Source organism: Pseudonaja textilis, chromosome 7, assembly GCF_049901715.1.
Source record: "Pseudonaja textilis isolate UNSWEBS1 chromosome 7, rPseTex1.2, whole genome shotgun sequence".
Taxonomy (NCBI): domain Eukaryota; kingdom Metazoa; phylum Chordata; class Lepidosauria; order Squamata; family Elapidae; genus Pseudonaja; species Pseudonaja textilis.
Genome location: NC_141996.1, coordinates 53,147,508 through 53,169,673, shown reverse-complemented (window position 1 = coordinate 53,169,673; position 22,166 = coordinate 53,147,508). Strand labels below are relative to the sequence as shown.

The 22,166-nt window shown below is 36.8% G+C and overlaps 1 protein-coding gene across 1 annotated transcript; it reads left to right on the top strand.

Annotated features, from left to right (window-relative positions):
* The first annotated feature begins 3,816 nt into the window (after positions 1 to 3,816).
* LCA5L (lebercilin LCA5 like) lies at positions 3,817 to 15,615 on the top strand. The gene is made up of 7 exons (XM_087937907.1): positions 3,817 to 4,240; positions 7,299 to 7,807; positions 9,448 to 9,585; positions 11,469 to 11,598; positions 12,637 to 12,734; positions 14,465 to 14,588; positions 14,876 to 15,615. The coding sequence occupies exons 1-7, from the start codon at positions 3,817 to 3,819 to the stop codon at positions 15,457 to 15,459; spliced, it is 2,007 nt and encodes a 668-aa protein (XP_087794033.1). The 3' UTR covers positions 15,460 to 15,615.
* The last annotated feature ends 6,551 nt before the right edge of the window (positions 15,616 to 22,166 follow it).

Sequence of the window (22,166 nt, the reverse complement as noted above, 5' to 3'; positions counted from 1 at the left end):
CTACTACCTCACATGTATCAGCTGACTGTCCTCTAAAGCAAGAATTATATTGGCTAATGCCTTTTCATTTTTTCTCTGGTCCACATCATCCTGGACTACCGGTGGATTAATAACAATAATCCAAAACTCCTCCCTCCACACTACATCTCCATCTTCACATTCCAGGAGAGGTAGTTTGTCTCATTCAATCAAGACACCAAGACACTCCTCCCATTATGCCGACAGAGGCCATGTTGCCTGTTTCCTTCCACAAACCACTAACCATGATTAAACCATGTCAACAATCCCTCTGGCTCTACAAGCTCCCACTGGGCTTCTCTTCTCTTTAGGCTCTCCTGTCACTATGGCTTTCTCTCTGTGCTGGGCCCATAACCTGTCAGAGTGTTGGCAGCATGACTACTATTGTGAGACAACCCAGGAGCAAAACACAGGACACAGAGGCTTTGTCTTTTAACAGTGGTTTATATACAAGACTGCTATATACATATATGTGTTAGGCACATACAAGGCAATCAATCAATCTTCAACTCTACAATGGAGATAGAACATGAGGAGAGATACGCCCTTTCATGGCCACCTTTATATAGAAAGCTTCTTAAAGTGGCAATAACCCTGCTGGCTCATCCTCATTGCATCAGCATTTATAGTAGATGGTCAGCTTTTAAATTTTGAATACCATTACAATTATTTTCTCCAATTCTTTCTCAGCTATTCTACTGGAATATTGCCATGTTCACCTTCCAGACAGGTAATGATCATCATCCAACATCATTCAAATAAAAACCTTTTAGTTTTTATAGTTTTTGTTATTGTCCACAGGGTTGTGTTTTTCTTAAAAACTGGATGGAAAAGGGACATTTTCCTATTGCTTGTACAATAGGAAACACTGTTTGGAAAAACTACACTTTATCTGCCTCCTCTGATTTTTTCTTTGAAATCTATAGTTAAATGCAGGTTTAAAAGCTGAAACACTAGCTAGCATCTTTCTACCTTTTGATATTGGAGAAAATTTCTGAGAAAACCATGGTCAGCCAAGAAAGCAAATTGGTCAAGCATCAAACAAATCAACCCAGAGTTCTCACTCAAGGCACCAATGATCAGACTTAAATTACCCCACCTGGGACATATTATGCAAAGACCAAGTTCTCTGGAGAAGGTTCTAATGCGAGGAAATGTGGAAGGGAAAAGTAGAGGGCGACCAACAGCAAAGTGGACAGACTCAGTTGCAGGAGTGAAGAGTACATCATTGGAGGACCAGAAGGACCAGATTACAAACAGATAATCATGAGGAAAATATATGTGGTTCCTAAAAATTGACCATGTAATCAACCAAAAATCCTTTCTTCTTCTAATTTATCACCTTGCCAAATGAACAATTCTGAAAAATATGAAAAACTCTATTTTGTGATCTTAGATTGTCCAAATGAAGGTGTTCCCTTAACATCTATTTTACCATTCTTTCTATCCTGTGTAAATTTATAGCCTTCATAAATTTACCCCAGAACAAATTTCATTGTACTTGGTGGAACCTATACTAACGTAGGCATGCGTATCTTTACATACTGTTTGGGGCTTGCCTAATAGGATTGACATGTCTCTGCACAAAATGTAGTAAAATTTCTAAAATGCTCTAAAAATTGTGGTTTTGCTTCTGTTTATTTTTATTAAATCAGGGAAAAGGAGCTCCTTTTCTTTCATAGCCCTGGATTGAGCAGTATTGTGCTCAGCAGAAAAACAGGATTTATGGAATGGAGTAAAGAGTGTCAAGCAAACTGGAGATGATGGAATTATGAAAACGCCTCCCTAACTTCTGCCATTTTACCTTTTCCTTCCATTCAACATTGCCCAACAACAAGTCCCATGATGCTCAGAGAAGAAGTTCTCTAGTTGCCATAGTAGCAAAGATCTAAACAGCTACTTCTTTGCCAACAAAGCGCAAGAACCGGATACCATGAATCAACGGACGTCGGGTTGAAGCCCTGCCTGGGCATGGCGGGGGGAGGAAGTTTAAACCCTGGGCCCTTCGTGGGCTCTTAAACTGCTATTCTTTGGGTAATCCAGGAGTGCTTGGCTCGGGTTGTGGGTAAGCAAAGATAGCAACAGTGAAGGGGAAGCTAAAATAGATTATGTTTCATTAATTTCTCATCAATGATAATGGAGCACTAACTGCGCAATATCTGCCTCAGTTGATTTTTTTTCCTTTTCTCCTTTCATGTTTGAACATTCCTTTTTTATTTCTTTTAAAAGAAGTGAAACTTTTTTTCCACTTCTTTCCTTTTTAATTTACTTTTAAATATATATTTAAATATATAAACCTTTCCAACCGCTTTGTCCTTTGTCTTTCTCATAATTTCCATGGTCATATTTTTTTATTTGCAAATGAATTTATTTCAGCAATGGGGACTAATCTTTTCTTTTTTTCATTCCCTCCCCTCAAAAAACCTCAGACTATTTTTCTTTATTTTTTAAAACTGCTATCTTTATCCCTGCTTTTGTTCCCACTTGTATCATTCACTTTCATTTTTCAATACTCTCTTTTCTGCCCCCCTCTTTTCCTTAAACCACCTGTATGTATGTATGTATGTATGTATGTATGTATGTATGTATGCATATGTGTGATATATTATGATACACATGTAACATGTAGCTTTTCTCTCTTTAAAGTCATCTAAAAATTGATGGGCTTATCCAAGGTAAGTAGATAACAAGGCAGGGGAATAATCTCTGTGAATTTCACAAGACTTCTTTTGAAAAGATGAACAATTCAGACTGTTTAACCAAGGTGCCAACTGATTCTGGAAGTTTTTCAAAATTTTGAAACGTACATTGTCACATCACAATGGAAACTGCTCCTCCTATATACAGTATGTGTCTGTTTGCAACACAACAATGCAGATATAAAAGGGGCAGAATTTGCATTGCAACCTCCCATCTTCTCTCCAGGGAAAGAAGTAAGAAAAACAAGAGTTAACATTTTTCATTTTTGGAGTGGGGGCTTGGGGACAAAATGAGTGGTGTAAGCCTTGTAGGGCTTAAGGAACTATCCTTCAAAGTAAAATTCTTCTGAGAAACAGACCCTGCCCATTTCTGGAGGGCTTCTTTTGCTTGTCTATTTATTCAGTATAGCCATATGCAAAACCTGGTTCAGCTCCCAGACCAAAAGAACTCAGACTACCTGAAATAATAGTTTCCAAGTAGGTAGTACTAACCAAAAGGCATTCTGCACCTATTTTAATCTTTCCTTAATACAGTTTAAATGTATGGTTTTTTTTTTCAATTGTAGAAATAAGGCCAACCTTGAATGTAGGAGAGGTTCTGAACTAGCAAGGAATAATTTGCTACTATTTTGACCTTGATTTATCAGGAAAACTTTTTCTCTGTCTGTATGATGTTTTCCATAAGTAGCTGGGTGAAAGAAATAACGTTGCATCCCTATGTGAGCAGGAGGTTAGACTGGAATACCTTTAAGGTCCCTTCCAGCTCCATTCTATGAAATGTAAAATTATTATTTTAGTCTTTTTAGCCCATTGAAAGAAGTCAGGGCTCTGGAGGCATTGCATTCTGTGAATGAGAATGATAAGAAAATAGCATATTAATTAATAAACACACCAGTTCTTCAAGAAGTGAATAATATAATGCATTGGACCAAAACTGTGGTGATCTTTTTGGTACCGAATCACAGCAAACAACTTTTAAATGAATTACATGAAGCCTTAAGTAAACGTTTACATCATTGTTGTTTCTTTTTCTGACTACAGAGGCATTTCCTTTGGGAAATTTAAAGTATAATTGATAAACTTCCCTGCCATTGGTGGAATGATGGCTTCTCATGATACAGCCCTTTATCCTACCATCCAAGAGGATAAGACATCTGGGCAATGCAGGAAAAGTAGAAGCTCAAACAATTCTGGTAGGCTTAGTAAGAGCTCCAACAACAGTCAAGACAGTAAAGGTAGCAAAAGTTCCAGCCAGTCCAGAAGTGCTCAGTTTAACTATTCTAATGACTTTCGGGATAATGCTTCAAGAACAGCTGTCAATGGCAGTAAGGACAGCATTTGTTCAGAAGAGAACAGCTGTGGAACTTCTCAGAAGTACTATCATGAAGATTTTCTCTCAGGTTCCTCTAAAACCTCCATGAGTGAAGAGAGTGGCAGCTGCACCATCCCACTGCCCCAGACACCAAAAACTAAAGAGTGGAACTTACCAGAAAAGAAAAAGAAAAATGATCCCCATACAAAAGGTAAGAAGGCTATTAGTCACACAGAACACTACAGCGTTCGCTGTGGTTGGCAGATTGCAGCCAAACTAATGGCAGCAAAGCTTTTGCTGAAAATCAAGCAGTTGTGCTATAACTGCACTTTTGCTTAGCTATCCTGACACTTCTATACTGTAGAGAGTACACTACCATTTTGGAAGACATATGAATCTTGATAAAATGTTTAAAATGTACATAGTTGATTAATATATCAATGTACTGCTTTCAACACTGTACTGCTGTCAGTAATTCTTTCCTGGTGGTAGTGGGGGTTGGGTTGATGGGTGTAGTTCACCAGTTATTGGTGATGGGTATATTCACCAGGTATCATGGTCATACAAATGTCAGTGTCACATGGTTTTAATAAATAAGCCAAGGGCCAGGGAGTAGGTATTTAAAAAAAAGACTTGGCAAATTTGAGTGGTCTACTTCCATTCTTTCTGAGTCCATTCTTTCACTATTTTATCATTATTTGGATATGGTGTGTATGTATGCATACATCTATTCATCTGTCTGTCTAGGCAGTTTTGTATAGTCGTTAGAGTGTTGGCCTAGCAATCTGGCTTTCAGCAAGACTGACTGAAGAAATCTAGGAGTCCACACATCTTTTTTTTTGAAACTTTTATTTGGGTTTTCACAAAAACAAAATACAAATAAAACATCTTTTTTGAAAATAGCATGGTCCCAGATTATCACTTCTTCATACAGACACAAAACTCAATTTCATGCTCATTTTTATATTCTATTCCATATCTTATTACCATTTTATATTTTCTACATAGTTTTTCCTCTCTTTTAATTTTCTTAACTTTGTTTTAATTATCTCAATTCAAATAATTATATTTATAGTTTGTCTGTCCTGTTACAATTTCACATTATCTTTTCTTATTAAGCAAATTTTTCCCTGTAGTTATCAATTTGAGTATGACACCTTTATATCCTTTAATTTTATCCATTCAAGCTCTTATTTAAGCTTCAATGTATAGCTTTAAGATCATACCATTCAATATAATACATAACTTCCAATCGAATTCTGCTTGGTACATTCTTAAAATAGACACTATATTCTTAAAAAGAAAAAATTATATATATATATATATGTAAATAAAACACATTCTATTCCAGTTCAATTCTATCATTAATATGCATTAAAATCTTAACATCTTTAACATTTCTTTTCAATTAAATATCATACTTCATTGGGAACACTTATAAACTTTTCATAGTTAATTCGTTTTTTCCCATATTTCTCACTTATATTTTTATAAATCATTACTAATAATTAAAAATGTTCCCTTTTAATTCTCTCAATCATTTTAATTCATTTATTTATTAACAAACATCCCACTGCATTACAATAAATATTTTATCCACCATCATATTTTCGAAAGTTATTTCTATTTGTAATATAACAAAGCTATCTTATGTACCTTTGCAGAATCCCTTTTACAATTAAATTTTCACCCATTATCTCTAAACAAACTTATGGTTACAATCCTTATATCTTTTCCCTGTTTCTCCATTTCTTCTGTCTTTTACAACTTCTTTTCCTTGCCTTCTTCCCCCTCTTCTTCTCCCTCCCCTTTTTACCCCTCGTCTCTCTACTTCTCTCATCTGTAATCCCCTCTTCTGTTGCTTTCTAATATTATACTTATCTTTCAAATTCTTCTTTTTGGTTGTTTTTTCTAGTCTTAAACCTTTCACTCTCTTCCCCCCCTTTTCTTTTTCCCCCCACTTATAATTATTTGATCATTAAAGATGGCTTCTTCTTTGTCCCAATCTTCTTGTTCTGCAAGCGTTTCTTGTTGCTTCTCATAGTTCCAGATCTCCATTTCTAAGAATTGAAACATGAAGCCAAAAGAACTTCTCCCTTCTTGTGCGTCTTCTTTCCATTTTTAAAGTTCCGTTTTCAGTTCTTCTAAGAGTGATACCATTTTAAAAACTTTTAAACAACCACCCAATTGATTTTAGTCATCTAGATGCAAAAACCAAAAATCACCAAGTAATCCAAATAATCCAAGGCTGTTTCTACTTGCTTCTTTTTTCCACTTTCTCTTCCTGGGGTTCTATTATTTTGTTACCAAGTTTCCATTAAAATGTACCTTTGAGGAATCTTGTTAAAATTTCACTGTAAGTTCCTTTTAATTACAGTTCCATTCCTTAATTCCAGGCAGTCTCCTCCATTTTTCCAGATCCTGCCCTTCTATTCTTTTTTTTCTCCTTTCCAGCTTTTAAAAACGTTTAAATGTCCAGAAATATTTATTATCCCCTTGACTTTTATTTTCAGCTTAGATGCCTATTAATGTCAAAGTGGATTTTTTTTTCAGTTTCTTGCTTAAGTCTTTTAGCTGTCAGTATAAGGAAGGGAAGAAAAAACACCTAATCCTTTCCCCCCTCTCTCTCCTTCACAGCTTCAAAATCTTCCTTGGGAACAATGTTATTGTTAGTTTAAATTCCAGGGTACCTTATTTGTTATTTTTGCTGCTTGACCCAGTCAACCAAAACTTTCTCTTCTTATCCTCCTCCTGCACATTCTTTTCCGGTCGAGTTCTTCTTTGTGGTGGCCATTTCTGACCACCGCTACAACTGCCTTTGGGAAAGGGAGTAATGGCCAGCTGGGGAGGAGAGATGCGGCTCTCCTCAACCCTGCACGCAGTCTCCCCCCTCTTCACCACCTCTATGGGGTGGCTGAAACCAGCCGGCTTGGAGCGCTCCAGCGGCGAGCACGGATCGAAGCCTCGGAGAGACGAGATTTCGGTCTGTCACTGAAGAACAGGAGTCCACACATCTTAAAGTTGTCTAAATACTCTTAGCATATTAAGTCAATATAGCAGTTCTGTCTTAAGAAAACGAATATTATGAGAATTCAGGTATGATTTTTCACAAATAGTTGCATCAGAGATTGACTCAAAAATGATATAAAAGGAAGTGAATCTATGCGGTGAATACATATTTGAGCATTTGGCTCTGAGGCTTATGTAAAATTAGGTGATTCTTACTTTGCTCAATCTTATATGTCATCTTGGGGGTTTTTTTAATGCAGGAGGCAAAATATTGCCTAAAAAGAAACCTCCGCAGAAGACCACATCTATTACCAACCATACCATCAATGCTCAGGAGAAAAATAACATGGCTTACCGTCTATTGTCAGCAAAAGACCATAAAATTAAAGAACTAAAAAACGAAGCGGCTGTTCTGCAGAATAAATTGAAGACCTTTACTACGGAAAATAAAATCTTGAAGCGTCTTCAGTCTCGACATTTAAAAGCAATCAGTAAATATGAAAATGCCGAGATTAACCTGCCTGATCTTTTGGCCACGCGGTCTAGTGAAGTGCAGACTCTGAAAGCACATCTCAGGACATCTCAGAAAGAAGAGCGCAGGGCTTCCAAGAAGCTGAGAGACGTTCAGGCACAACTCTTAAAAACAACGGACTCCTTGCGGGCATTGCAGAAACTTTCTGGAGACAAGAAACTTGAAGAGAGAGAACAACTTCAGTGTAAATTAACATCACTTACTCAAAAATTGGAAGCTTGTGATAAGAAAACCCAGGTAACGTGCAATGTACATTGCTTAGAACTACATAGCAAGGCTCTTTGAGACCCCTATAAAGAAATGCTTTAAGCTGACTTGTTTCAGCATGCAGTGGGGACCATTTTCTACAGGCACCATCCTCAAGTCACCAAGATTCACTTGATATTGAAATTAACAGAAAACCTCCTCAAGTGGGACCATCTATTGAGCACATACCACATTTAGAAACAAGAACAGCTTATTCCAAGTTCTATTTTACAAGGAAATCCATTCATATTCAGATTCTTAAATTGTTATTAGAGCCACTAGAGACATAGATTTGCTGCATTTGTTTCACATTTCAGTTCTTTGAGAGCTTGTTATTTGCTGGAAGAGATAATAATTTCAAACGTCATTGGTAGAATACTTTTCCCAGCCTTTACCAATAAAACATAATCGTGATAGGCGGTGACCAGTCTAGGTTTAATTTCCTGACAGTCCCAGTCTTGTCCAGCTGGGGATTTTTTACCAATGACTTCTTCCTTGATCCCAGCTCTAGGAAAACAGATACAGTCGGAACTTTCTGTATAATGCCAGCTTTTTACAAACCTTGTATCAGTCCTAAAACACAAAGAGGAGCTACACAACTATTGCAATCAGGAAGATTTTAGTGATAAATTTTTGTATCAATCAACGAAATCAAAATCTTTACATATAAAAAAGATATTATTGGAAAAGTGGACTGTAGGAAAACAATGGGGAGATTATAATTAGACATATGGAATTGTGTATTAAAATTGATACAAGCAGCTTAGCTAAGGTTATTTCTCATGAATCTTATTTTCACCATGCGATCAGAGATGAACGTCGAAAAACACTTCCTGGGTGTTTTGAATGAATGTTGAGCAAAACTTATTGCTCTTCACGCTCCTTTCATTTTTGCACATTAGACTCAGTTTTAAAGAAAATTGAGAGTTTGGGAAAAATGATGCTTCTTTTAACTGGACAGTTGAAATATTCCATTGCTGATGACATCAGCCTAACTAGCACATTGAAAACTACCTATTGGCTAAACCTACCTTTATCTAGCATCATACCAAGGGAAAAAAATAATATATTATGGCTTAGAATTGAAACGAACAAAATGTTACTTGTCTTCTGTTCCTTCGCCTCCTCCACGACTCTTTATGTTAGCATTATGTTTATCATCTGAAAGGTACAGTAAAACTTCTAATGTTGGTATAGTAAATAAAAAAATACTATTTTGCTTTACTGTTACAATGAATAAAATCTAAAGTTATTTTATTCATATTTCTTGACTATTGTGATCTTAATTTAAGGATTGGGAATGGTTATTTCTTCCACTAATAAATAGAAATTAAAAGAATATATTGAAACTTGTAACTAGCTTTCTACCTATTTCCTTTCTCTTTAATCTGCATAATAGATTGTGAATATCACATGACATTATTTTTGATCAGATTCTTTTCTGTTTTTCTTTCAAAATTTGGGCTGATTCCCATTTCAAAAATTTGAGTATTATAACTGAGATTGAGGATTTTCATCTTTTTGGAAATATTTACTAAACTTTCAGTTGCCTTCCTCTAATTTCTCATTCAATATTGTATGTTTGTAAAAATTCAATAATCTTATTGCTGGTTTATTTCTAATGTGTTTAGGATATGGAAAAGCAGCTGTCATCCAACACTATTTCCTTTCGTCATCAATTATCAGTTGAGAAAAAAAAGATCATTGAAGCTCAGTCAATCAGGGCAAATTTACAAGTCGAAATCAAGTCGCTGAAGCTAAAACTTCAGGTATTTAGAAACTTAAATTACATTTTTCTTACCACAGAAGACATCCAAGATGCTATTCACTAAATGCTTATTTAAGGTGAGTCTATCTTGTACTGTGGGTCTTTCTTTTAGCATATAACTATCTAAACTGTAGATTGCAGAAAGGTGTTAATTTATGTAAAGCCATTTGCACGTTACCATTTCGAGACACATATGCTACTTGAAAAGTGTGTCCCAACATGAAAACATGTTAACCAAGGCCTGTATGATAGAAAATTGAGCAGTTTATGTTTACATTGTAATTATAGTACATATTTAATAAGCACGGGTTTGTTAAGAACAGATCATGCCAAACCAATCTTATTTCATTCTTCAACACAGTGACTAAATTAGTAGACCAGCAAAGTACTGTGGACATAATATATTTAGATTTCAGCAAAGCATTCGAGAAAGTAGACCACAACCTTACTTCTTAGTAAGCTAGAAAAAGATGGAATAGATAGCACCACCACTAGATGGACTCGCAACTGGCTGGCAAACTGTACTCAACGAGTAGTCCTTAATGGGTTTAAGTCTACATGGAGGGAAGTAAGCAGTGTGGTGCCACAAGGTTCCATCTTAGGCCCAGTACTCCTCAATATCTTCATTAACGACTTAGATGAGGGAATAGAAGGGGAACTTACCAAATTTGCAGATGATACTAAGCTGGCAGGAATAGCTAACACCCAAGAAGATAGGCTCAAGATCCAGATGGATCTTGACAGACTAGAATACTGGGCCATATCTAACAAAATGAAATTCAATGTAGAGAAAAGTAAAGTGCTACACTTAGGCAAGAAAAACCAAAAATACACATATAGACTAGGTGAAACCAGGCTCAATAGCAGTAACTGTGAGAGGGATCTTGGAGTCCTAGTGGACAACCAGCTAAATATGAGCCAGCAGGGTGCAGCAGCAGTCAAAAAAGCTAATGCAATCCTAAATTGAATTAAGAGAGGGATACAATCAAGATCAAGGGAAGTACTAATATCACTCTATAAAGCCTTAGTAAGACCACACCTAGAGTACTGCATCCAGTTTTGTTCACCACATTATAAAAAAGATGTTGAGACTCTAGAACAAGTGCAGAGAAGAGCAACCAGGATGATTAGGGGACTAGAAACTAAGACATATGAAGAACGGTTGCAGGAACTGGGCTTGGCTAGTCTGGTGAAGAGAAGGACCAAGAGAGTCATGATAGCGGTCTTCCAATATTTGAGGGGCTGCCACAGGGAGGAAGGGGTCAAGCTATTTTCTAAAGCGCCTGTAGGCCAGACAAGGAATAATGGATGGAAACTGAACAAGGAGAGATTTAACCTGGAAATAAGGAGAAACTTTCTGACAGTGAGAACAATCAAGCAATGGAACAGCCTGCCCTCGGAAGTTGTGGGAGCACCATCACTTGAGACTTTCAAGAAGAAATTGGACTGCCATTTATCAGAAATGGTGTAGGGTCTCCCACTTGGGCGGGAAGTTGGACTAGATGACCTACAAGGTCCCTTCCAATTCTGATTATCTGTTATCTGTTACCGTATACTTTGTTAATATCATAACTATTTTGTACCAAAACATTTTGGAAGGACTTTAAGGTCAAATTTAATTAATTGTTTATGACTTGTAAAAATAAAAAACCCTGGTCAAAACTTCACATTTCCAGAAAAAAAGGATATTTATCCTTCAGAATCTTTAGAAAAGGAAGTATTTGGCAAAATTAGGGCTAAGCAAATATTTGAAATAGCAATAAATGAAATGAGATAGTGTGAGGAGTGGGGGGTGTTACGCAGTGAAATGTATGATCTCTGAAGAACTGACATTAATACAATAAACTATATTATCAACATAAATTTAATAATGCATTTTTTTAGGAAATACAACGAGAACTAAGCATTACAAATATTTATGCACACCGGATGCATAAAGGTCAGCCAGAGAAAGGTGATTCAAGTTCTTCTCCAAAAGGTAGAACAGAGTTTGTTTCATACTTTATTGTAAAATAAAAATACGATAATTCTTTGACTTTTCAAAAAATATTTCAAATCCTTGCTCTATTTTTAAAAAAAACGGCAATGCTGCATTTTGTGAGCTTATTATTTAGTAGTCACGAGTCCTCATTAAACAGGATCATTCTCATCATTCTCTCTAGATGTGAGATAAGGGAAGTTTTAGGAATATTTACTAAGAAATCCCACTAAATTCAAAAGTCCTTTGTTGCAGGGTATTAGTGTATGTGTGTGCTATTTAGATTAGAGTTCAATCATACCTAGGCACTACTGTTGTTGCTAGTTTTGAAGTCGTATCCGACCCGTCACAACCCCATAGAGAATGTTCCTCCAGGCCTTCCTGTCCTCTACCATCCCCAGGAGTCCATTTAAGCTCACTCCAACTGCATCAGTGATTCCAGCCAGCCACTTCATTCTCTGCCGTCCCCTTCTTCTTCTTTTGCCCTCAATCGTTCCTAGCATTAGGCTCTCCTCCAGTGAGTCCTTCCTTCTCATTACCTAGGCATAGTCTGACTTGTATTTTGATGACTTCTGAAACCTTTTAATTTGGGATATAAGCCTGCGTGTGGAACTAAAATTGCTCTATTTCCTCATGCCATGCTGCCATTATACAAATGAGTTAAATCATGTGTTTTGAAGCAGAAAGTATTAATAAGAGGCAAATTAATTTATATATTTGTCAAATTTATATAGCATAGCTGTCCATCTTGCTAGAGCTACATGCTCAAGATCACATTATTGCTGTTTCTTCCTTCAAATTTAAAGTCACACACATTTTATCCCCAATCCCGCCTCCACCATACATGGCCATCATATGTTTTTCACCCTTGTGTATCTCTTTATTTTTGAATGAAATTCAGCAGTGGTTTATTGTTGACTGGTCCCATGCAGTATGAAATAATCCCCTTGCTATTGCCACTGAAGGAATTGTCTAACAGTTTCCTATCATGTTTCTGCTATCCAATAGACAGTCCTCAAATTATGAGACTGTAATGGAACTCAGAATTTCCATTTATTTTTTGGCTTTTCATAGTTGTTAAAATGAGCAAAGCAATACAAGTAAATATCAGTCTAAATGCCATGAAGCTTCAGAAACCTGAACCTGAAGTAAGTCCAATGATCTGCCGTGAGGTATGGAACAGCTGAACAATACTTTTATCATTCTTAACTTCTGATCATTTGTAAGCTTTATTTCTGCTGATAGTTGTTTGCTTATAACACGCATCTTATTGTAAGACTTTTGGAGGGAGTTTTTTGCAGACATTTTATAACTGTTACTGAAATGGGAGCTAACAGATGTAACTTTAACATTTCCTAGTAGAAAATCCTTGGGACATTTAAGAAAAAGTTTTAAGAAGAACTAGTGAAGACATGGGACAATGTATGGATTATAATCTTACATTGATTCAGTTTAATTGTGGTTTGCTGAAGAAATAATGGCTAGTTCACACAACATGCCAAAACAAGGCCAACCACAAAGAGTTGAAGCAATTTTTGAAACAAAGCTATTTTACGATCCATTTGCATGCCCAAATTTAGAAGTCCATGGTTTTTGTTTTTTGTGTGTGTACCTGCCTTTTTTCCTTTCCTTTTTTCTTTTTGAGGAGGTGGGAGGCTGGCAGTTTTAACTCTATTCAATTTTGGGAAGCCCTAAAAATATAGTTTTGTCAGTGGGCTTGATGATACTACATAAATAGGGAAATGGCTATATTAGATGTAAGATTTTTAAACAAACTCTCCAAAGGCTTTGATAATATTTATAGTTTTTTAGGTTTTTTAATGGCTTATATTAGCTTTTACTGAATTTTGTGTGTTGTCCAGTCACATGCATGAGATAGGCAGCTTTATAAACACGTTAAAGAAATAAATTAAACATCCCTGCAAGTACTTTTTCTCTCTCTTTCCTGGCTTGTCTGAGATCCAAATAGGGTTTATTGTGCTAGGAATGGTTCCTTTTTTCCTTTCTTTATAACTTTGCGCTTGTTTTAGACAAAGTCTTGGGGATCTGTTTATGAAGGTAGTCAGAGTGATATCTATATATTATTAAAGCTGTTTGTCTCTGTGTAAGTTTTACCTGGGCAAAATAAGGCATGGTAGTGCAATCATTTTTGAACCAAGGTACCTGAAATGGGCGTATAGCCCAAAATCTGGAACCCATGGCTTCTGTGGAATTGAAATTGGGCAAATTTCATGACATAAAATTATCATAAGACACATACAAAATGTCACAAAATATTTCCTTTGGTCAGCTGCCAATCTTTGACCATTGTATACAGTTCAACACAGCTATTTTCAAGACAGATACAACTCCAAATATCTTCCTGAATTGTTAAGAATTTTTCTAGTGAAGGCAGTACATTAGAAGCATTGAAGGCATTAAGGTACATGTTGAAGGCATTGAGGAATGTGGTAAGATGATATATCTGGAACAATGACCCAATGGGTCATGGGTTCTTCTGGTATTAATTAAAACGCTGAATACCTCAAGGGCATTCTAGGTTCAAGTCCACCTTTACTCCCAATACCATAGGCAACTTTGCTTTACTGACTATAAATCAAACAATATGGAGTTTCATTTTAAAGAAATAGGAGGAAATATGGAAGTTTAAAGAAAAAGTGAGATATAAATCTAATAAAGAAATGAAATAAAGCTCTTATTTATTTATGTTTTCCTATCTTGGATTTTAATTTAAATCTATGTTAATATAATGTTGGGAGAGTTTAAACAGATATTTTATTAGACAGAGAAAAATAAAACAGAAGGGAGGCTACTAATGGAGATTTAATGACACTTTATCACTTATACACCTAAAAGGAAACATGCTCTTACAGATATATGCTTTTTTTCTGTGACCTTTTAGGAAATGAAAGCCAACATAGGGGTGGAAGAATTATTTAACATGGCTGAAAATGTTACACCCAAAACAGAAGTTCATCTCTGTGAAAAATTACCAGTGCACAACATTTCAAACCAGACATTCATGGGTAAATGACTATAAATAATGAACCGTAAAAATCACAAGGCATACCTTTTGCTTAAGGATTCACACATAGTAGTATAATGCTTTATTTTACAATCGCTCTGTGTTACTGTTGAATAATGTCTGTTCTTCAGAAGAAATACAGAATTTGGCATGTTTCTTCGATCGTTAATTTAAACTGAAGGTGTAAGTTTAAATAGTTGTAACACTAGATAGAACAATGTTCTTTTGTTACTATTGTTTTCTCTAACAAATAATGTATATTTACTGCTGAAATAACATTTTTTGCAGGATTACAAAGTGAAGAGACCTGCCCAAGGGTAGAAAAAAATATCCACCCTGAAAATACAGAAAGACAGAAGAACAGGAGAGAAAGGCAAGGGCTGGACCTATTGAAACAAGAGTTTGAGAAGTTACAGACAGAGCCATCATTTCTTCTTACACCATGTGTTCAGCCAAAAGAAAACAATTTGGAAGATGTTACGGTTGAAAAACAGGAGAACAAAGACGAGGCAAAAGAAGCTGTTTGTCACAAATTAACAAGGCATAGAACAACATCTACCTTTAAGAAACAGTATGTATTTTCAGAGGCCATTCAAAATTTACATCAGGGATATCCTTCAACAGGTCCTTTAGTCAACCCAAAGATACCGTCTAGTAGAAGATCAAGGAATTGGCAACAGGGTGAAACAGGCGACTTTGTAGAAGATTCTGTCTCCAGTTATGAACCCTCATTTGCCAAATTTCCCAAGGAAAGACAAAAAGACAACCCTTCAACGCTCAGCGAAGAAAACAGTCCCAAGATACCGCCAGAAAAGAAAAGACTTCTTTTGGAAAAACTGTTTGGTCCAAATCGCATCTTAAATACAAAATGATGGCTTGCATTGTGTGATTCCAGTCAAGCTCAGAGAACTTGTACATATTAGATAGTAGATAGTGGATAGTAGATATTATCTAGTATTAGAACTAAGCGATTTTAGATAGTAGTATTAGAACTAGGGCATATTATATATAGTGTATCGTATATAGTGGATAGTATTATAACTAGGCAATATTAGACAATAGATATTAGTATTAGAACTAAGATATATTAGGTAGTAGATATTAGATAGTACTGTATGAGAACTAGGAGAAACTAGTAGTTTCTGTCGTTACTAACCCCCTCTATTTTGTGAACATTTTGCAGTTTTTATAAAACATAAATATTAAAGGAATTTTGAAAAAGGATATTCTATGACTTATGCTTATCAATTTCTACTTCTAAATAAGATTTCCTTAAAGCCTCTTTCTTTCCTACTTGAAACGAATAAAGGAGAATATTTCTTTATATTTAGTGGTGCTGTTTCACCACAGGAGGGAAGGTTACAAAAAATATCCAATGGTTAGAATACAGTATTGCAGGCTAACTCTGCCCACAGCCAGGAATTAAATCTTAATGGGGCTCAAGGATCGACTCAGGCTGCCATCCTTCCAAGGTCGGTAAAATGAAGACCCAGAATGTTGGGGCCAATAAAATAAAAATTGTGAGCAACTGTGTTCCCCTGTAAAATAAATGAATAGATAAACTGGGTGGCACAGAGCCATCCAGACAGGCAGCAAAATTTAACCTTGCTGACTTACATAGTGAATCACAATCACTATGGCATTCATTTTGCATCTTCTCTTTTATCAATATTGTTGGTGATCAAACATTGATGTTATCCTAAAAACATCTTGGACCTAAGCAAACTATGAATAACAGTAATAAACACAGAGGTGGGAGTTGTGATCAATCATTTGCTAATCAATGTTTGAAACCATTGTTTGTTTCAGATGGTGGAATTCAGGGGTGTCAAACGTGCTTTGTCATGTGATCACGTGACATATAGGAACTTTTTTCCATTGCTAAATGGGGGGTAGATGTGGCCAGCATGTAATACATCCGGTCCACAAGTTTGACACTGGCCTAATTTAATAGGGAAATATAGCCAAATGGATCAGAGTAGAACACCCAAAGCTAGAAAGGGATCATAGAATAACAGAGTTGGGAGCTTGGAGGTCAGGGAATTTATATGGGCTTGATGTTGTTCAGAGTTTATTTATAATTGAATGAAATATAATAATTATGTACAAATACTTATCATGTTAACTGAGGACAGTATTCGCACATTTAAACCTTCCCCAAATTAAGGACATCATCTGTTTGACTATACAGACATGCATTCTCTTTGTAGCAATAAAATGGAAAAGTGATTTGACCTGATTGGTGCATTTCCAACCATTTTTAAAGTATTGCCCCTTTTAGCAATCAACACAGGAGTAATATGCCATGGAGAGATGTTTTACACCCGTTTCTCTGAATGTAATCTTTATTGTATGTAATGCTTTATTTGCATTGAAACTCCCATTGCCCATACCAATTGTCCTGTTAAAATTCTGTATTTCTAGCACACCAGGAAATATAGACACCTTTCTGAGAGGCAACTGCTGTTATTTGGTGGACTTCAGACTAAAAAAAAAAACAACCATCAAAACTTGTCTAGTCTTGCCAACTGTTCTTCTCTAGAAGCTTTTTGAGGTTGTCCTCACAAAAGCCAGCACGTGTGACTGCAACCAGTTTATTTAGACATCTCACTGTGAAATATTGTACATCCAGAATATTAAGATAGGAAAGCTTCGACAATTTCAAAGTGGGGAGAGAAAAAGTGGGGAGGGAAAGATGGGGAAAGAGTGATATAAGACATAAGACATAAGAATTTATTTGTCATTACACTCGCAAGCGGGTGCAACGAAATGAGGTGCTCTTCCACAAGTAAAACTGGACACCACCATTGAAAGAAAAATAAAATTAAACACAACAGACCATACAATAATCTCTATACAATTTAAAAATGTAAATACCCCATTACTCTCAGCCATTAAATTCCACAAAATCTTATGACCCTGCATTCAAACTCAAAACTGCACTTGGATAAAAACTGTTCTTAAATCTAGTCGTCCTTGTTCTTAATACCCTGAATCTCCTTCTCAATGGTAATAGTTCAAAGAGCTGATGTCCCGGATGAGAGGAGTCATTCAATATATTAAATATCTTCCTCTTACATCTATTCCTATACCGTTCTTCCAAAGAGGGGAGTGAGCAGCCAATGATGTTTTGGGCCATCTTAATCACCCTCTGAATTGCCTTTTCTCTGCCACTGTGCAGCTCGAGAACCATACACAGAGACAGTAGGATAATATACTCTCAATTGAACTCCGATAGAAGGTAGTCAGTAGACTCTCAGCCAGTTGTTGTTTCCTAAGAATCCTTAGTAAATACAACCGTTGTTGTGCCTTCTTAATTAAAGCAGCGGTGTTTGCACTCCAGGTCAGGTCATTTGTAATGATGGTCCCGAGATACTTACATTCAACCACCTGTTCCACACGAACTCCCTCTATATACAGTGGCTGAATGTCTGCTCTTTTTTCCTATAGTCCACTATAACCTCCTTGGTCTTCTTAATGTTAAATAGAAGATTATTATTTTTGCACCAGTGGGATAGCTGTAATACCTCATCCCGATATGCAGACTCATCATCCCCAGAAATAAGTCCTCCAAGCGTAGTATCGTCTGCAAATTTTATTATCTTATTGTTGGGATGTTTATTTGTGCAATCTGATGAATAAATGGAGAACAGTAGTGGACTAAGGACACAACCTCATGGAGTGCCAATGCTAAGTGTCTTGACAGTAGAAATATAATCATTCAGTTTAACTCTTTGTGGACGATTTGTTAAAAAATCCAATATCCATAAACAAATAGAATCTGGAAAATCTAGATCTTTGAGCTTGGCTATTAATCTGTGCGGTATGATGGTATTGAAAGCAGAACTAAAATCTGCGAACAACATTCTTACATAATTCCCCGGTGTTTCCAAATGGGATAAGGCCATGTGAAGCACAGTAATAATTGCATCCTCGGTTGATCTATTTTCTTTGTAAGCAAACTGAAGCCCATCAAAGGAATCAGGAAGGCAGGAGATAATATAATTTCAACTAGCTTCTCAAAGCACTTCATTAAGATAGAAGTTAGTGCCACCGCCCATAGTCGCTAGGACCATTTGTGGGCAACTTTTTAGGCAGTGGAACGATGGTGGAAGCCTTGAGACACACAGGAACCACACTTTGTGTCAAGGATCGATTAAAAATTTCAGTCCACACCCCAGCTAGCTGATCAGCACAATCTTTTACCACACGACCAGGAATTGAGTCGGGCCCAGCTGACTTTCTGAATTAACCGCCTTCATTGTCTGCCTCACATCCTGCTCATTCACAATGAAGGGGAGGCTCTGCTGAGTAAATGATGGCAAAGGGACAGTTTCAGTTTGATGGATCTCAAATCGAGCAAAAAAATTGTTCAACTCCTCAACCACCACCGCACTACCATCCAAAGAGACCTTTTTGCTTTATAGTTCGTTAGTTGTTGAACCCCTGCCAAACCTGCCTCATGTTATTACTGAGAAAGCAGTCTTCAATTCTCCTCTTATATTCGGCCTTAGCTCGCTTAATACCTCTCAAGTTTGTTCTTGCAGCACTATAATCTAGATCATTCCCAGACTTAAAAGCCTTATTTCTTGCGTACAACAAGCGTTTAACCTTCCCGGTCATCCAAGGTTTTTCATTAGGATACACCCGGATTCGTTTATCCACCGTGACAGTATCAATACAGTGTGCCATATACCCTAGCACTGCAGCCGTGTGTTCGTTGAGATCAGGATGATCAAAAACTTCCCAGTTTGTGCGTTCGAAGCAGTCCTTTAGCTGCTCCATTGCTCCCTCTGGCCAGCTTTTCACCGCCTTGACTACCGACCCTGCCTGTTTTCTCAGAGGAATATACTCCGGGGCTAAAAGCAGGGACAAGTGATCTGACTGGCCCAGATGTGGTAGTTGTAATACCCTGTATCCATTTACAATATTCGTGTAGACCTTATCCAAGGTGTTCAATCCCCTAGTTGCACACCTTATATGTTGATAGAATTTAGGGAGGACCACACGAAGATCTACATGATTAAAATCTCCTGCAATAATGAATACAGCATCTGGAAATTTGCTTTGCAAGTTGCCAATTTCATCACCCAGGTAGTCCAGAGCCAAATCTGCATTTGCGTCTGGCGGAATGTAAACAGCAAGAATAATAACAATGCTGAATTCCCGTGGAAGGTAGAAGGGTCTGCATCTAACAGACAGATATTCCAGCTCCAAAGAGCAGTGACATGTTATAACCTCTGAGTTTTTACACCAAGTCTCTTTAACAAACATACACACTCCACCTCCTCTACACTTCCCCACATTTCTGTCTCTGTCCAGACGATGTAATAAAAAAACCGTCCATCTCAATAACAATGTCTGGTATAGTGGGGTCCAACCAGGTTTCGGTGATTAGCAACACACAACAGCTTTTCACGAACTTACTTGAAGAGACCTGTAGCCTTAAATCATCCATCTTATTTACCACGGATCTAGCATTAGTCAGAAAGAGGCTTGGGAGCGGTAGCCACTTCGTTTGTTTTTTGCAGCCTGTACAAAACACCAGCCCTGCAGCCTCTTTTCTTGCCCCTTTCTCTTCGTCTTCTTTTCCTTTTCACTGGAGCCACAATCCACAGAGAGCCAGGGAGCCTTGCAATCTCTGATGGTATGTTATGTTTCCAAACAAACTTAGCTGTTATCTCTTGTTTACACTGCAGTCCAATCTTCATAAGCTCACAATTGCTGTAGAGTATGTTCACCCCGCAGGAGGTATTCACAATACAAGATAATCCACACAAAAACATCCATAAAAAACGCCAAGTCGAAGAGCACTGAGCTGCAGCATGTGAATGCGCGGCCATCTTACAAGATTCCAATATGGATGTGACTCCACAATATGGAGTCACATCCGAATATGGAGCAGCTTCACACTCCTTTCTTATAGAGCAAACAAGCAAGCAGCTTCCAAAGTCTTCTGCAGAGAAGCATAAATCAAATATTCTTACCGCTGTTGTCCCTGAAGACATTGGCACAAACACTTCAATCACCATTTTGATAACAGCACTAGAGAGAGACTTGCTGGAACCTGTGCAGCTGCCACATTCAGTGCATACTAGTGGCCCTGCAGCAGCTTGGCAAGCCAAGAATTGATAGGGCATCTCCACTTCTGCTAAATTCAGCTGTTCCTTCCTTCCCCTGTCCATTCACCAACTCTCGGGTATTTCCGGGAGATGAACCTAGAGACAATTGGGTTGTGAGAGTATATGTTGCAAGGTCCTCACCTGCATCACTTTAGATCAGGGGTTCCCAACCTGGGGTGCGAGACGATATTTCGGGGGGTGCAAGAAAAGTCCAGGTAAATAATAGGATATTGGCTATATGTTGGCATTTCTATTTATTATGCAATGGATTAACTTTGTTTTCACTTTAGAATTAAGTATCGTTATTTAGTGGCCGTCACATACATAGCTGAAAAGATTTAATCCTACCATATATTTAACGCGTTCAGTAGTTCCTAAAGTCTAAATTTCAGGGAGTGCGAGGTTAGAGTGAAATTTCTTTAGGGGTGCTTTAGTTCTTTAGTTTGTCCAGTTGGGAGCCATATGACTTTTTATCAATGACTTCTTCCTTCAGCCCAGCTGTAGGAAAATATGTATAATGTCAGCTTCTAACATATCTTGTATCAGTCCTGGAGCACAAAAGAAGCTGCATAACTATACAGTGAGGAAGATTTTAGTGATAGATTTTCTTATTAATCAATAAAATTAAAATATCTAGATATAAAAAAGACATTATTAGAAAACAGGAACGTAGGAAAACCAAGAGAAGATTATAGTTAGACAGGTGGAATTGTGTATTAAAATTGATACGGGCAAGCTAGCTAAGCTAATTTCTTATGAATATTATTTTCACCACATGATCAGAGATGAATGTTGAAAAACACTACTTGGGTGTTTTGAGTTCATGCTGTGCAAAACTACCTGCTCTTCCCACTTCAATTCTTTTTTGCACATTTATGCTCAGTTTTATAGAAAATTGAGATTTTGGTAATGACTCTTCTTTAACTAGTCAGATGAAATACTCCATCTCTCATAACATGGGCCTAGCCAGCAGATTGAAAATTATATAATGGCTAATACCTACCTTATTTAGCATCATACCAAGGCAAAACACAAAGCACATTATAACTTTATCAGAACTGAAATGAACGACGTTTCATTTTTGTCTTCTCCTTGTCCTCACCTCTTTATATCACTATTGGGTTTATCATATGAAAGATATAGCATAACTTGTAATGTAGGTATACTAAATACTGTTTTGTTTTATTGTTAGGATGAATAGAATCTAATGTTCTTTTAGTCATATTTATGGACTATGCTGATCTTGATTTAGCCACAGGAGGGCATTTAAGTATTTCTTCCACCAGTAAATAGAAACTAAAAGTATATATTATAACTGGTCCTCTGTCTATTCCTTTTCTCCTTAATCAGATTGTGAGCATCATATGATATTATTTTTGATTACAGATTATTTTCTGTATCTTTCTTTCACAAAGCAGGCCAATTCCCATTTCAAAAATTCTGAGCAGTATAACTGA

Coding starts and splice junctions, on each gene's coding strand:
- LCA5L (XM_087937907.1), top strand. CDS start 3,817: ATGATGGCTTCTCATGATACAGCCCTTTATCCTACCATCCAAGAGGAT. Junction 12,735..14,464: donor GTCCAATGATCTGCCGTGAG/GTATGGAACAGC, acceptor GTGACCTTTTAG/GAAATGAAAGCCAACATAGG. Junction 14,589..14,875: donor TTCAAACCAGACATTCATGG/GTAAATGACTAT, acceptor CATTTTTTGCAG/GATTACAAAGTGAAGAGACC.